The 16899-nt window shown below is 36.2% G+C and overlaps 1 protein-coding gene across 1 annotated transcript in view; it reads left to right on the forward strand.

Moving 5' to 3' along the window:
- Positions 1-16899, forward strand: part of P5CDh1 (delta-1-Pyrroline-5-carboxylate dehydrogenase 1) — a 54591-nt gene that overhangs the window by 9762 nt on the left and 27930 nt on the right. The window contains exon 2 of the mRNA XM_072536630.1: positions 13084-13291. Coding sequence (XP_072392731.1) covers positions 13084-13291 — 208 coding nt within the window. The remainder of the gene's footprint in view (positions 1-13083; positions 13292-16899) is intronic.

The raw sequence follows: 16899 nt of genomic DNA on the forward strand, positions 1-16899 counted from the left end.
AATGCTGAATAAGCAATATTGTAAATGATATTTAACCACAAAACGTAATCAATATTGTGATATACAACATACATAACTTATTAATGCCTTAAGGACCATCAAAATATGTAAAAATTAGTGACAACTAAATAATGGGACAGTATGAAGTAGTAGTGTTGCTAGTCTACGAGCTAAAACGCGAAAACCCTTTGCACCCCTTATTTCAAGATGGTGAGTATTCAAGAATTCAGTCAACTTCGGAGCGCTGTAAAATCCAGAGAAATTAATGAAATTAAACAAATTTGTAATGGAAATTACTCTATAAAAAACCCTCTATAATATTGCTCTTGATCAGAAAAATAGTTAAAAGGCCCAAAAAAAACTTTTTTATTTTCATTTTTACGGTAAAAAGTAATAAAAAAAATAAAATTGTGAAAAATTTTAATTTGCTACAAATAATGTTAATAATCTGTAGAGTTGGTAATTTACGAGTCTTTTACCCTTTGCCCCCCCTTTTTCCAAAGATGGCAGCAGGTCACAAGGATAAGACCCCACAGACTTGAACACCCCAACACATCAAAAAAATATAATTGCGTCTTCTTAAAAATGTAATCTCAATATAACTTTTTAATGGACTATTAGTGGTATAAACTTTAGATAGAACTGTTTATAGAAGATGCAAAAATGAAGAATTAAATGCACATTTCATGAAGATGATTTTTGTCGGATACCCTGTGGTTTTAGCTATAAAAAGTGTTCCCTGTGCATGGGATCATTCAGTGCATACAGATAAACAAAAAATATGTTTTTGTTTTTCCTATTCGAATGTTAAAAATATCATTAGAGGTTCGTCGGCTGATCTAATAATAGATAGGAGACAAGCATATTTAAAATATATTAATGATGTTTTAAGATATTTGTGGAAAATTTAACTGATGCGTCCGAAGCCGGCAGATTCAAACCAAGAGTCTGGTTTAATCGTTGCCCAATAATTCGTTTTGTAATCCTGCTGTTCAATGTTCTAGATATTGTTGTAGCTTTATGATCTATAATTTCACTAAATAATTTTTTTTTTTTTACTAAAGACACAGAAGTGTACTTACATTAAAATCTGGTCAGTAAGACCAATTATCAATTTGTTTCTAACTTAAATTACTAATGAAATCTTAAAATTAGGTGTCTACTCACTAGTATCTTTCCTATTAGTTCTAATAACTAGCATTAAATTTAGCATGCATACTCACACAACACTTTACTCTGCTTTTCACTCACTCATTATACCAGTTCAAAAGGCTTTGTTCTTTTGAGCCTTCTTTCTAGGTTCGTATTGTCGAGGAGCTGGATAGCCTCGACGTTTACATGATGATGGAGTCGTTGTTCATGGCTCCCTGCAAATTTCTTGATTATCTGATTGACGTCTTCCATCTTGAGGTCCCGGTGAAGGTCGTTGTTCCTAACGTACCAAGGCGCATCTACGATGTTCCTCAGTACTTTATTCTGGAATATCTGGATTACTTTGATGTTACTAGGCTTGGCACAGCCCCAGAGTTGGCAGCCATAGGTCCATACTGGTCTCAGTATTTGTTTATAGATTAGGAGTTTATTATTTATGGATAGAGAGGAATGTCTTCCCATTAACCAATACATTTTCTTGTAGCGGATGCCTAGTTCTTCTCTTTTCTTCTTCACGTGAGCTTTCCAGCGAAGTTTCGCATCAAGAGTGATCCCCAAGTACTTTGCTGATGTTGCAATAGGCACTTGGACATCATTTATTCTAATAGGAATATTATTAATTCTCTTATTGGTAAAATTTATATGGACTGATTTATTCTCATTCAGTTTAATTTTCCATTTTTTGGTCCATTCATGGGTTTTATTTATTGAATTTTGTAGTTTTTCTGTAGCTTCTTCGACGGTGTCACTTACCGCTAAGACAGCAGTGTCATCTGCGAAGGTAGCTATGGTGTCGTCTTCTAGTTCAGGTATATCACACGTGTATATTAGATATAGGACTGGACCCAATACACTCCCTTGTGGAACACCTGCTTCAATATCCTTGAGATCAGTGTATGCATCTTCTTGTTTAACTCTAAAATGTCTGTTCGCTAGATATGATTGTAATATATTTGAATATTGTTTAGGCATGAATGATTTAAGTTTATGTATCAAACCCTTATGCCAGACTTTATCAAACGCCTGTGCCACATCTAGGAAGGTTGCAGAACATACTTTTCTTTTCTCTAATGATCTTTCAATTATAGCAGTTATTCTATGCACCTGGTCAATTGTCGAATGCTTATTTCTAAATCCAAATTGATGATCTGGAATTATTTTTTTTTTTCTTCAATTATTGGTAGGATTCTTCGCAGGAGGAGTTTTTCAAACACCTTGGACATCACAGGTAGGAGTGATATTGGTCTATATGATGTCACCTCATTGGGGGGTTTCCCAGGCTTTGGTATCATGATCACCTCAGCTATCTTCCATAAATCTGGAACATATTGTAGTCTAAAGGCAGCATTTATTAAATTTGTTAATGTTACGATAGCTTTTCTTGGTAGATTTTTTAGCAGTCTTCCGGTAATGAGGTCATAACCTGGTGCTTTATTTGGGTCGATTTGTTCTTTAATTAACTCAGCTACTTCTTTTGGGGAAGTTGGCTTGATATTCTCATCTATTTGCTTTGGTTCAGGCCAATCCTGGTCATCGTCTTGGTCATCTTGCAACTTAAATGTGTTCTCTAGATGAGTGGCAAATCTCTCTGCCTTCTGCTGATTATTTCTGGCCCAACTACCGTCTTCCAGTTTTATTGGAGGAGAATGTAATATTGGCCTTTTAATTCTTTTTGTAGCTTTCCAAAGCGAATACTCTGTGCTGCTGTCGTTTGTTAACTCTTCCAGATAAGATTTAATAGATTCATTCTTAATTTTCTGGATTTCTCTTTTAAGTTGCTGGCTGGCATTGTTTAGGTTAGTTTTGTCTCGAGGGGCTCTCGTTTGCTGCCATTTTCTTCTTAGTTTTCTTTTTTCTTTTATTAATTCACGAATTTCTTTAGGGTAGTTATTCCCTTTAACTTTTGTTTTCAGTATGGGAGTGCAATCCCATGCTGAATCTTGAATATCTTTAACAAATAAATCTAATTCTTGATCTATCTGTTCAATTGTCTTTAGTGGCACTGCTAAAATGATAAAATCACTAAATAATGAAGAAGAAAAATACTAAACCTGGGAACATATTCGAATCCTGGTATGAATTTATTTATTTTTGTAAAATAACTAGTTGTAAGGTAAATGGTGAAATATGAAAAGTTTTCCGTATAAAATTATATAAAACAAAACGATTTTATGCAATCCTAAAGATGTTAGTCATTATGAAAAAACTTGTTTTTTGCGTGGATAGAATTTCACTTTTAATGAAAAAGACTACCGGGTGGTCAAATAAGCCAATCTCTCGGCTATATATCAGAAACTATTCATGTTATAACTTTAGGAGAAAAAATTCCTTAGTAAAAGTGGAAAAGAGAAATCGCTGGAAATAATTGTCAAGTTTCTGGATTAACCGCTAGGGGGCGTAACCTGTGAAGAAAACTTTGAAAACCAGTTTTTTGAGAAATATGCCCAATTATGCCAAGTGTTAAATAAGTAAACTAGAAAGAGGCCTAAATTCTGCACAAAATTGTTCAAGTACTTTTTTTAAATTAAAAAAAAAGGGTGGGGGAGAATGAGAAAGTATTTGTGGATAAATACCTATAACTTTGGTTTGGATCAACCGATTGTAACGAAATTAGTGTCATTAGAAAGAGTGTGGATGAATTAATTTACATCTACTATAAAATAATTGGATTTAGTTTTAATTGTCATATGTAGAGGGTACTTTCGAATAGAAAAAATTAAAATTTGTTTTTCTTCAAAATGTTTAATGGAAACACCTATTTATTGTAAATTATAATGGAACTGGATTAAATTCGTAACAAAATGGCGGAAACCGCATGTTAATAGTGTTGTGAATTTATTAAAAGGTTCAATATTTATAACACTTACGGATTTAATTTATTTCTTTATTTATATTAACTTATCTGACAATAATTTATTATATCCGTACGTACAAATTCGCGAGCGCGGGTCTTGAGTATTAACTAACTCTCCATATAAAAATGTTGTATTTATATACGAAATCCTGATATACTGGAATAGTCGAGAACATCAAGTTGGAGAATTCACCATAATTTGAATCTAGACTTCCACCGAAATTTCTACAATAAAACAGAATAATTAGTCATAAAAGTTAGGCCAGTATATTTATCGTAACATTGCCCCCCTCTTAAAAGATGGTTCCTCCTGGAACCTTGTCGGGACTGGAACCGGAACTGTATGCTGGTATCGGCAACTGGACCCTCTTTTACAACTTCCAGTTGTATAAAAATGACAAGGGACGGTTTTCTCTCCGCACCAGTAACTATGCGGATTGCAACAGACTAACACCTGGACTTCGGTGTCTTTAAAGATCTCCTCCACCATATTTCGGATAACCCTCCAATCTAATTGGCGGCACTCCAACTTTGGCATGGCTAACTTTTGCACGTCGGACTCTAGTACGTGCCCTCTCAATTGAAGTAAGGCTTCCCATACATCTCGGTAGGTAGGTTGGTCACGGGCAGTGTCTTTTGTTACCAGGTAGAAAAGGTAACGTGATGCATCTTGGAGTTTCAAGGTTTTACCGGGAGCTGGCACTTGGCATTGAAGTTCTGCAACTCGACCAAACTTCCTTCGAAAGACGGATGCCAACCCTGGTGCGTCTTTGATACTGGCCGGGATGGTAAGGGCCAGCGAGTAGTCATCGGGGAGCGCGAGTAGATCTTGCTTTTCTTCAGTGGTAACACCATGTCTCGCTTTACCGGTACCTCCATAGGCACCCATGAATTCCTCAAACGTGAGGTCAGACACATCTTGGACTTGGTTTACTTCCACTTCTTCATCTACGTCGTGGTCACCTTCGAAAGATGCCAACCGGTTATGGTGTACTATCATCGGCTTTCCCCTCGGAATCTTGCTTATTCGGTAGATGACATCGTTGATCTTCTCCATGATGAGGTATGGACCTTCCCAAAACTGCTGCAATTTGGGAGAACAACCTTTTCGCTTCTTGGGATTATACAGCCATACTTTGTCGTTCTTCTTAAAGCAACCCTTTTCGGCTTGTGTATCGTACCGTTTCTTCATTCGGTCGCTAGCGATCTGAAGGTGGGAACGGACCAACTCATGTACATCGTCCATTCTTCTTCGTAATTCGATCACATAATCTTCACCTGCTACATCTTCTCCAGGTCGACACCCAAACTCTAGATCACAAGGTAGTCGCATTTCGCGTCCGAATAGGACTCTGGCTGGTGTCTGGCCCGTTGATTCGTTAACAGCAGATCTGTAGGCCATTGTGAAGAACGGAAGGTATTGGTCCCAGTCTCGCTGATGATCGGACACCATCTTTGTCAAATACTTGCCAACTGTCCTATTCATTCGTTCTACCATACCATCCGATTGCGGATGATACGCGGTAGTTCTTGTTTTCTTCATGCCTAGTCTATCACATATTCCTTGGAATAGATCACTTTCGAAGTTCCTGCCTTGGTCACTATGGATCTCCAAAGGCACTCCAAATCGGCTGATATATTCTTGGATCAACTTATCTGCAACGGTGGCGGCCTTCTGGTCTGGAAGTGCGTAAATCTCGACCCACTTAGTGAAGTAATCCATTACTACCAACATGTACTTGCCCCCATTTTCACTTTCTGGAAATGGCCCTGCAATGTCCAAAGCTATTCTTTCAAACGGGCTTCCAACATTATATTGTCTCATAGGAGCTCTCCTTTTCCGGTGAGGCCCGTTACTCGTAGCACAAATAGTACATTTCTTACACCAGTCTTTCACGTCGTCGGAACTGTTCATCCAATAAAACCGTTCCCGAATTCGCTGAAGGGTTTTCCTTACACCAAAATGCCCTCCCGATGGACTGTCGTGTAACTGACGAAGTACTTCGGCTATTCTGCTCTTTGGAATCACCAACTGTCTTCTTTTCTCTGAACCGTCATCATTTTCCAGGACTCGTTTGAGCAAGCCATCTTCGATGATAAATGAGTCCCACTGGGCCCAATACGTCTTAACTACTGAGCATAGGTTTGATATTTCCTGCCAAGGTGGTCGACGGTTTTCCTCTTTCCATTTTCGGATTTTCTCTATAACTGGATCTCTCTCTTGTTCTTCCCTTATCTTAGTAGGCGTCCAGTCGTCGTTGACAATCGTCGTTCTTAGCACTGCTGCTTCCTTGGATTCCGTTTTGTTGCAGTGGGGACACTCTGCTGGGCATGGCCGTCTGGAAAGAGAATCAGCGTTTCTGTGGCTAACTCCGGCTCGGTGCTCAATCTTAAAATCGTATTCTTGGAGTCGTTCGATCCACCTGGCTATCTGACCCTCTGGATTCTTAAACTGCATCAACCACTTAAGGGCGACATGGTCGGTTCGGATTAAAAACTTCCTTCCATAGAGGTATTGATAGAAGTGCTCTACTGATTTCACTACTGCCAGAAGTTCTCTTCTCGTGACGCAATAATTCCGCTCAGGTTTTGAAAGAACTTTACTAAAATATCCGAGGACTCGTTCCTGTCCCCCTTGAATCTGAGACAGCACTCCTCCAATTCCCACATTACTTGCATCTGTATCTAAGATGAACTCTCCTTCTGGCAGTGGATACCCTAAAATTGGTGCTGTTATTAAATGCTTTTTCAAGGTCTCAAAGGCATTTTGGCAGTCTGTATCCCAGCGGTAATCTCTTGCTTCCTCCGTAAGTCGCGTTAATGGCTTAGCGATATCTGCAAACTTCTTAATAAACCTCCGGTAGTAAGTACATAGTCCAAGAAAACTTCTCACTTGATGTTTGTCAGTTGGTTTTGGCCATTCCTTAATGGAATCGATTTTTCCCTTATCCACGGCCACTCCTTCTTTACTGACTATATGACCCAGATAATTGACTTTACCTTGAAATAGCTGGCACTTCTTGGGGTTTAACATCAATTGGGCAGCTTTAAGTCGATTAAAAACGTTTTCTAAATTCTTCAGATGTTCTTCGAATGTCTCCCCCAAGACGATTATGTCATCCAAATAAACCAGGCATGTTTTCCAAGATAACCCTCTCAACACATTTTCCATAAGCCTCTCAAATGTCGCAGGAGCATTACAGAGTCCAAATGGCATAACGTTGAATTGCCACAATCCAGATCCTGTGGTGAAGGCCGTCTTTTCTTTATCTACTGGGTCCATTTCTACCTGCCAGTATCCAGACTTCAAATCCAAAGTAGAAAACAATTTACTTCCAGCCAATGTGTCCAATGTGTCATCGATCCGAGGCAGAGGATAACTATCTTTCTTGGTAACGTTGTTCAGCAAACGGTAATCCACACAGAACCTCGTCGTTCCGTCTTTCTTCTTAACCAGGACCACCGGAGAGACCCATGGGCTCGTAGAAGGTTCTATCACCCCGTCTTTCTTCATTTCCTGAACAATCGTTTCAGCTTCCTCTCTTTTCGCCTGTGGTAATCGTCGAGCTGTTTGACGAATTGGCTTAGCATTACCAGTATCAATTTTATGCTTGACAACGGTAGTTCTTCCCGTCTTTCCTCCTTTCGGTACGAAAATATCACGATACTGCCGAAGAAATTCCCTTAATTTCCTTTTCTCCATCTGATTTAGAGACTGTCCTGCAACTGCAACCATTTGGTCGAATTTGTCGTTGGAATTATCAGATGTTGTCGCCTGACGGATTATGGATGTCACAGGTACACAAGTTCCTACCTTTGTCTCTTTCTTGATGGTCACTGGGTAGTCGTTGACATTGATAAGTCTCACAGGAATTTCTTTAGCCGAAGTCACCAATTCCTTTCCAATTATGATTCCACGGCCAACCTCATCGTCGTGGTTCCAAGGCTCCATCATAACAGGTGTCCCTTCGTCTACAATTCCCTGTAGTCGCGCTACTATGATCGTTTCGCTTCTCGCAGGCACGACTGTATCTTCTGTAATGGCTGCTTGCACGGTGTTGTCATTATGTGGATGAAGAAATACCTCCTCGTTGCCAACCTTGATTACCTTATTCTTAAAATCCAATTGGAATCCATGCATATTCATTACGTCCATTCCTAATATAACATCCTCTTCGATGTCAGCAACTATAACAGTATGGACGAACTTTTCTGCTCCAACTCCCAATTGTACCTGGATTTCTCCATGAATGTTGGCATTTTCACCTGTAGCGGTCCGAAGTCGCAACCTCGTTGGTAACAGTTTCTTACGGCTGTTTATAACTGTTGGACGTATAATGGTTCTGGTCGCTCCGGTATCCACCAACAACGTATGTCTTTTACCATTTATTTCTCCATCCACATATACACTATCTTCACGACATTTCAAAGAAGCTATTAGTATGAGAGGGTCTTTGGAAAAGTTTTGGGTCGAAGCTGCCCCCCTAAGGCTGACCCGTTCTAGTTTTCCTGATGGTGAGTTTCTTGATTTGCGTCATACCTAGGGTGCTTACAGGAGCTTCGTACGTGTCCTATTTCGCCACAATTCCAGCATCTGATGGTCTTCGTTTTCTTGTATGTCATGCTTTTCATCATATTAACGAGCTGGTCAAGTTTATCTTCATCTCCTTCCTCTTTTACAGTCCTAACTTTACTGTACCCGCCAGAGGCCTGCGTAGCTGACTCGTATTCGAGGGCGGCGGATAAGACATCAACCAGCGTCTTGTGACGAGCTAATCGTAGTGTTCTCTGCATTTCATGATCACGAAGACCATCAATAAACGTTTGAACGGCCAATTTTTCCATCATGTCTTCGGGAGCTGTTGGATAAGCATATCGTACCAATCTGGCAATATCTACCTCATATTCTTGAAGAGCCTCATCTTTCTTCTGTCTACGATTTTTGAGCTGCGACTGATATACATGCTCCAAATGTTCGTGGCCATATCGCATATTTAACCTCTTCTTCAGTTGTTCGAAATCATCGGTCTCCTCTACGGCTATGGTCTGAAGCACATCTAAGGCATCTCCTCGAAGAGCGATAGTCAGGTTTACAGCCTTTTCTTTTTCAGACCATCCATTTGCTCTTGCGGCTGATTCGAACTGTTTCATGTAGTTGTTCCATGATGATTTTCCGTCGAAAGTTGGGACTTTAACATGAATAGAACCTCCACTTCCTTCAAATTTCGGCCGTGTCTCCAACTTACATTTCGTCTCGTCTTCTTTTATCTCCACTGTAATCGGATTGTTACCTCTCTCTGCTGTCCCTGTTTCCTCCATCTTCCTTTCCATCTCTTTCCATATCTTTTCTTCGAAGGCCAACATATCGGCAGCAACTTGGTTTTTTAACGAAGACACTCTATCGTCAAGAGCAGATATCTCTGAAGTGACTTTAGAGATGTTAGCAGAAACTTTGCTTTCCAGAGAAGAAATCTCGTTAGAAACTTTGCTTTCTAAAGAAGCGATGTCGCCGGATACTTTGTTCTCCAATGATGCGATGTCGCCGGAAACTTTGGCTACATCACCAGAAACTTTGGCTACATCACCAGAAACTTTGGCTACATCACCAGAAACTTTGGCTACATCAGAAGAAACTTTCGAAATATCGTCAGAAACTTTGTTCTCCAATTTCGAAATCGACGAGATGACAGCGTCTTCAAATATATAAGTCTCTGGATCTAGACCTTCTTCTAGCAAAGCGTTCTTTAGTCGTTGGACTAACTCAGCCTTTTTTCCGGTGGAAGCTAATTCTCTGTCTTCAAGATGTCTTCTTAAATTAGTCACTGTCAGCTCATAAATCGTAGCCATTTTCACAATTTATTTTATATTCACTTGTATTATTATTATGTCTAATTTATGTTCGATCTCACTCTGACACCATTTGTTGTGAATTTATTAAAAGGTTCAATATTTATAACACTTACGGATTTAATTTATTTCTTTATTTATATTAACTTATCTGACAATAATTTATTATATCCGTACGTACAAATTCGCGAGCGCGGGTCTTGAGTATTAACTAACTCTCCATATAAAAATGTTGTATTTATATACGAAATCCTGATATACTGGAATAGTCGAGAACATCAAGTTGGAGAATTCACCATAATTTGAATCTAGACTTCCACCGAAATTTCTACAATAAAACAGAATAATTAGTCATAAAAGTTAGGCCAGTATATTTATCGTAACAATAGCTTTTGTCGAACTCGAGATATAAATAAAAACGCATAAACATAAGTAAGTATATATAGTATGGACTCACCCTGTATTATAAATTAAATTAAAAAATAAGTCAGTAGATACTTTCAAATTTTTTTTATAGCAGAAGAATATTAATGTTGATACCTATTTTGACCATTGTTATTTCATATGTTTAAAAATAGTTTTTTCGTAACTAAGTAGGCTACGACAATGAATTTTACGGGGAGTTCATATTGTTTATTTATTGACAGCAGTCAAAACATTGTTAAGAAGTGTTATATTATAATTCGAATTAAAGATTGCACTTTTTTCAATAGATATTAATATTATTATATTAAGTAATATTAGTAATTAATTATCAGTACTAATAATTCGTGATGAGTATATCAAATGCAGTATTGTATAATATGATTGGAGTTTATTTCGAATGTCACCAAAATGCCCCTATTGCCCCACGTATATATTCTGTAAGATATTCTGACAGGAGACATTATGGCAAAGAAGTATTTGAAAGAAAGGCAAGATGATTAAGAGAAACTGGTAGTTTTCGTCGTCCTTGTTTTAAACGACGTAGTAGAGGTATGACCGAAGATAATTAATCAATGTTCTTGCTTTAATTCAACAGAATCCACATATAAGTAGTCGGCAAATCTCTATAGAATTAAACATACCCAAAACTACTGTTCTAAGGATTTTAAAGCATCACAGGTTGGTTTTTCATATTATAAAGTGAACGTTTAGGTCAGAAACTTGGAATTCCCTTTAAACTTTAGATTCAACTGTTATTTTAATATTCCGATAAAAACGGCAACACGGCGCTTTTATCCTTTTATTCGTTTCTTAAAAATACTTATGCACGATTTATCTTGTGAAACAATTGTGGATTTTTCAAGATTTTTTGAGTTTTAGTAAATATAGTGGTTTCTGTTTCACCAATATTTGTTGTTGTGTTTTTTAGACTGCATCCTTATCATGTAGTTCTCCACCAAGCTTTACATGAAAGGGATATTTTGATGCAAGGCTGGATTACTGCAATTGGATGTTAGGTCTGCTAGAAGAACAACCGCATATCATGTCAAAGATTTTGTGGACAGACAAGGCTACGTTTAATAGTGCGGGTGGTGTTAATCTGCATAATATGCATTATTGAGCTGAAGAAAATCCGCACTGGATACATGAGGTTTAAGGTAGATGGAGTCTTAATGTTTGGTGGGGTATAGTTGATGGAAAGATCGTAGGTCCATATTTCTTTGATAGAACTTTAAATGGCGAAACATATTTTGATTTTCTGGAAAATCAGTTGCCTGTTTTATTGGAAGATATTTCCTTACAAAGAAGAAGAGATATGATATTACAACATGACAGGTGCCCTGCGCACTTTTCCAGACGAGTTCGAGATTATTTGTATGCAAGTTATCCAAATAAATGGATTGGAAGGGGAAGTATATTTTCATGGTCAGCTAGATCTCCAGACTTAACATGTCTGAACTTTTATCTGTGGGGAAGATTGAAGGACTTAGTGTACCAAACTTGACAAACCACGCGAAACGACATGAAACAGCGCATTATAAACGCAATAAATAGTATATCATCAGCTGAGATTGAAGCAGCTGTTATGTCTACGCGCGAAAGATTACATCTTTGTGTGGACAACGATGGAAAAAAATTTGAACATTTAATTGGACATTAAGTTTTAATGATCGAGATATTTGTATGATCTTTCACATATTTAATTTTAAGTTATAATAAAGGGTGAGTCAATATTATACTTACTTATGTTTATGCGTTTTTATTCATATCTCGAGTTCGACAAAAGCTATCATCATGCGGTTTGCGCCATTTTGTTACGAATTTAATCCAGTTCCTTTATAATTTACAATAAATTGGTGTTTCCATTAGACATTTTGAAGAAAAGCAAATTTTAATTTTTTCTATTCGAAAGTACCCTCTACCCATGACAATTAAAACTAAATGCAATTGTTTTATAGTAGATATAAATTAAATCATCCCCACTCTTTCTAATGACACAAATTTCGTTAAAATCGGTTGATCCAAACCAATGTTATAGGTATTTATCCAAAAATACTTTCCCACTCTCCCCTACCCTTTATTTGAAAAAATAAAAAAAGTACTTAAACAACTTTGTGCGGAATTTAGGCCTCTTTCTAGTTTACTTATTTAATATTTGGTATAATTGGGCATATATTTCACAAAAAACTGGTTTTCAAATTTTTCTTCACAGGTTACGCCCCCTAGCGGTTAACCCAGAAACTTGAAAGTTATTTCCAGCGATTTCTTTTGGCCACTTTTACCAAGGAATTTTTTCTCCTAAAGTTATAACATGAATAGTTTCTGATATATAGCCTAGAGATCGGCTTATTGGACCACCCGGTACAGTAGGACAAACGAGAAGGGAGTTTTTTTTACTTCACACAACTGTTTAGACGAGTTTGACAATTGAAATGTGTAGTATGAGATATTACAAAAAGACTCATTTAGGGATTCATCAATTTTGTAGTGGAAATATTTTTAAATAAACAAACAAAACGTCAAACTCATTATTTTGCTCATAACTTGAAAACTTGTCTATTTAGAGATTTGACGTTACAGACAACTTTTTCAGAAAAAAAAAGAATAGTTATGCAAATCTCAAAACTTGGTAGGGATGTATTGATATCAAAACAGCTTATCACTGCATTTTATGAAAATTTCTGAAGTAGTATTTTCTGATATTTTGTCAACAATGTCGAGTAAACAATAATATCGCATACATCTGTAAAATACTGTCTTGATTTAGTTTCTAAAATGTAATTTCATTACTTTTTCGATTTCAGAGCGGGTGTACGATGTATGGCTTCGGTGCTACCTGACATGAAAATCAATGATTTTGCAGTCAAGAACGAACCTGTGCTAGAGTATTTGAAAGGGTCCAAAGAAAGATCAGAATTAGAAAAAGCATTGAAAGAAGCTTCGTCGCAGACCGAGGATGTTCCCATTGTTATCGGCGATCAAGAAATTAAAAATAACGATGTTAGATATCAGGTAAATTATACATTATTTTTTAAATAGTCTTTCGAATCAGCAACATAGAATAGCCATTTTACTTTACGGCAATGCAATTCCACATATCGCTGTAATGTTCATTCTACAGTGTGTAAAAGCCAAATGGAATAAATTCATTATTTAGGTTACTGTACATATTTATAAAAAATCCCGAAACACGTCAAATTTAAATTATAACTTGACATTCTTTAACGTGAAAATGCAACCCCTACCTTCAACCCCCTTAGAATGACAGGTACAACCCCCAATTTTTAAAATAGGAAGTATAGGCTTGTGATATATCGTTTGAAAGGTCTTCTCATTCTCCATTCAAAAATGTTGTCGCTTTCAAGTTTATTAAGATTAATTAAGATAAAATAAATTAAAATCATGTGGTTACCGAAATTCGCTAAAATATACTCAAAACTTATTTCCCGTTTAGGTCTTGATAATGAGAAAGTGAACAAAAACCATAGCAATGTGGTTTTTAGATGGTAACCATTAAAAAACTTTAAAGAATTTCCGTGGCAACGTTATTTTAACACGCATTAGTAAATTGTTTTATTTAAGTTGACAATATTTTAATTTAGGTAAAAAGTTCGTTCAATTCAATTCTGAAAAATGGTTAGATTAACGGAAATGCATAAAATAACAGTGTTACAAATGATTGGTTACGGAGATAACACCCGAACACAACAGGAAGTAACTCGCCTATTTCATGAGAAATTTCCTAATTTACCGCCTATATCCCAAGGAACAATAAGTAAAATAGAGAAGCAGTTTCGCGAGTTTGGTCATGTAAGGCAGATAAAAAAAGCAGCTGCCAATGCACTGAGTGATGAACTCAAATTAGATGTGTTGCTTGAGTTTCAGGAAAATCCACATACATCGAGTAGACAGGCATCCACTACATTCAATGCTAGCCATACATCGATAGTAAACATATTAAAAGAAATAAATTGCATCCCTATAAGATGATACCTACTCAGGAGCTCATGGAAGACGATTTTGATAGAACTTTTTTTTGTGAGCAAATGATGGACATGTTGGATAACAATATTATCCAATTAGAAGACGTTATGTTTTCTGATGAGTGTACTTTTTCACTTAACGGTCATGCTAATCGGCAAAATTGCCGCTACTGGGCCACGGAAAATCCTCACTGGATGAGAGAAGAACACACTCAATACCCTCAAAAGGTTAATGTTTGGGCAGGGATTGTAGGAAACAATATCATTGGTCCCTTTTTCATTGAGGGCAACTTGAATGGCAACAATTATTTGGCACTACTTCAAAATGATGTCATTCCAACGTTGGCAAATTTATATCCTGATCCAGGAAACCCTCAAGTTCCAGCGAATACGATATGGTTTCAGTAGGATGGAGCACCACCACATTACCAACTTAATGTCCGGCAGTACCTCGATACAATATTTCCCAATCGGTGGATAGGGAGGCGAGGATCGATTGAATGGCCAGCGCGATCACCTGATCTTACATTATTAGATTTCTTTTTATGGGGATATGTGAAGAGTCATGTGTACAAAACTAAACCTTCTGATTTAAATCACTTCAAAGAACGAATAACGCTTGCGATTAGGTCGATCACGCCTGTTATGTTAAATAATGTTAGAAGACAGTTTTATTTGAGATTAGGATGTTGCCAAGACGTTCGCGGTAAACATTTTGAACATCTACTTCATTAACATTCATAGTTCTTTTTCGTGTTCTACATTTTATTACGTTTTGCATTACATTTTAGTTTTTGATTGTATTGTAGCGAATTTCGGTAACCACATGATTTTAATTTATTTTATCTTAATTAATCTTAATAAACTTGAAAGCGACAACATTTTTGAATGGAGAATGAAAAGACCTTTCAAACGATATATCACAAGCCTATACTTCCTATTTTAAAAATTGGGAGTTGTACCTGTCATTCAAAGGGGGTTGAAGGTAGGGGTTGCATTTTCACGTTAAAGAATGTCAAGTTATAATTTAAATTTTACGTGTTTCGGGATTTTTTATAAATATGTACAGTAACCTAAATAATGAATTTATTCCATTTGGCTTTTACACACTGTATAAAATATATAGTTCTGAGATTCGTTATGATGCATTCTCTGTTTGTATTTGTTTTTTTTTGTATTTTCTGCTACAGAACACATCATAACGAATGAATATCATTATTTTATAGGGTTTTACTGTTAAATTCTTTATTTAATGTGTCATATACAAAAAAATACATTTTGTTTATCGATTATTATTTTTGTTACATGTTCATATTTAACATATTTTATCAACATATTTCTGTATTAAAAAATATGGGTATTGAAGATAAAAAAAGTGGTTCTGACTTCTATGGTTATATGCCTGCATCCAACCGACATTACTTAATTCATTGACCGCTTGTATTATGTATTGTAATTATAGCGCAACTAATGCCATTGGATTACTCAATCTAGATAGTAAACCTCCTTTAAATGTATGATCTCCTGATCGACACTGAACTCGAATATCGATTTTTTTAAATCATTGTTCTTACTTTTATCTACATGTGTATGTACAGTGTATGTGTATACATAAGCTATTATACAGTATGGTGGAAATGAAAGGAATAAATTCGTTATTTCGTAAACCGGAGACTTTAAAGAAAAATCCTGAAACCCGTCGATTTTTATTTTTAAATAAGCTATTCGTAAGAATACATTTTTATTTTTGACGTCATCTATGTGAGCGTGATGACGTCATTGCTAAAATTTTTAAATAGAAAGGGAGGTATTGTAATACATCATTTGAAAGGTCTTTTAAATACCTATTCAGTCATATCAATATGTCTGAGTATTTGATGTTTGTAATTGTTTAAAAAAATTATTAAATATTTATTATTACAATAAATATTTATTAAGTATTGATATGATGTATTATTGACACCCAAAAATAAATTTTATAAAGGCCATCACTGGTAACGAAATGTCTTTTTTATCTACTTTTTACCTTTTTAAAAAAACTAGTTACCTTATCAATATGAACATTGATAGTTGGACATTCAAACTTAATTATCTTTCTGTCAAGTGATTCATAGTATTATTGTAGTAAAAGTGTTCAAAAAGTCTTTGTATCTTTGAACATGAAGCTAACTGAAACGCAAAGAATTGAAATTCTCATAATGATTGGTTATGGAGATAAAACACGTACGCAGAAAGAAGTATGTGCGTTATTTAATAATAAATACCCCCGTCGAGAACCAATTTCACAATCCACTGTAAGCAAAATTGAGAAAAAATTTAGAGAAACGGGTCATGTTAAAAGGTAACCTAAAGGTAGTAGAAAACCAATATCTGAAAACCAACAAGTAGACGTTCTGTTAGCTTTTCAAGATAATCCTCATAACAGTTCACGGCAAGTAGCATTAGATAATGACATGGACCATTCAACAGTTCTTAAACAGCTAAAGAAGGAAAAGTGGCATCCCTACAAAGTAAGTTTAGTACAAGAAATAACACAGATCAGATGTTTTTAAAAAAGATTATTTTCTCTGATGAAGCTACATTTCTACTAAACGGTCATGTCAATCGTCAAACTTATCGGTACTGGGCTACGGAAAA

This window comes from Diabrotica undecimpunctata, chromosome 7 (genome assembly GCF_040954645.1).
Source record: "Diabrotica undecimpunctata isolate CICGRU chromosome 7, icDiaUnde3, whole genome shotgun sequence".
NCBI lineage: Eukaryota > Metazoa > Arthropoda > Insecta > Coleoptera > Chrysomelidae > Diabrotica > Diabrotica undecimpunctata.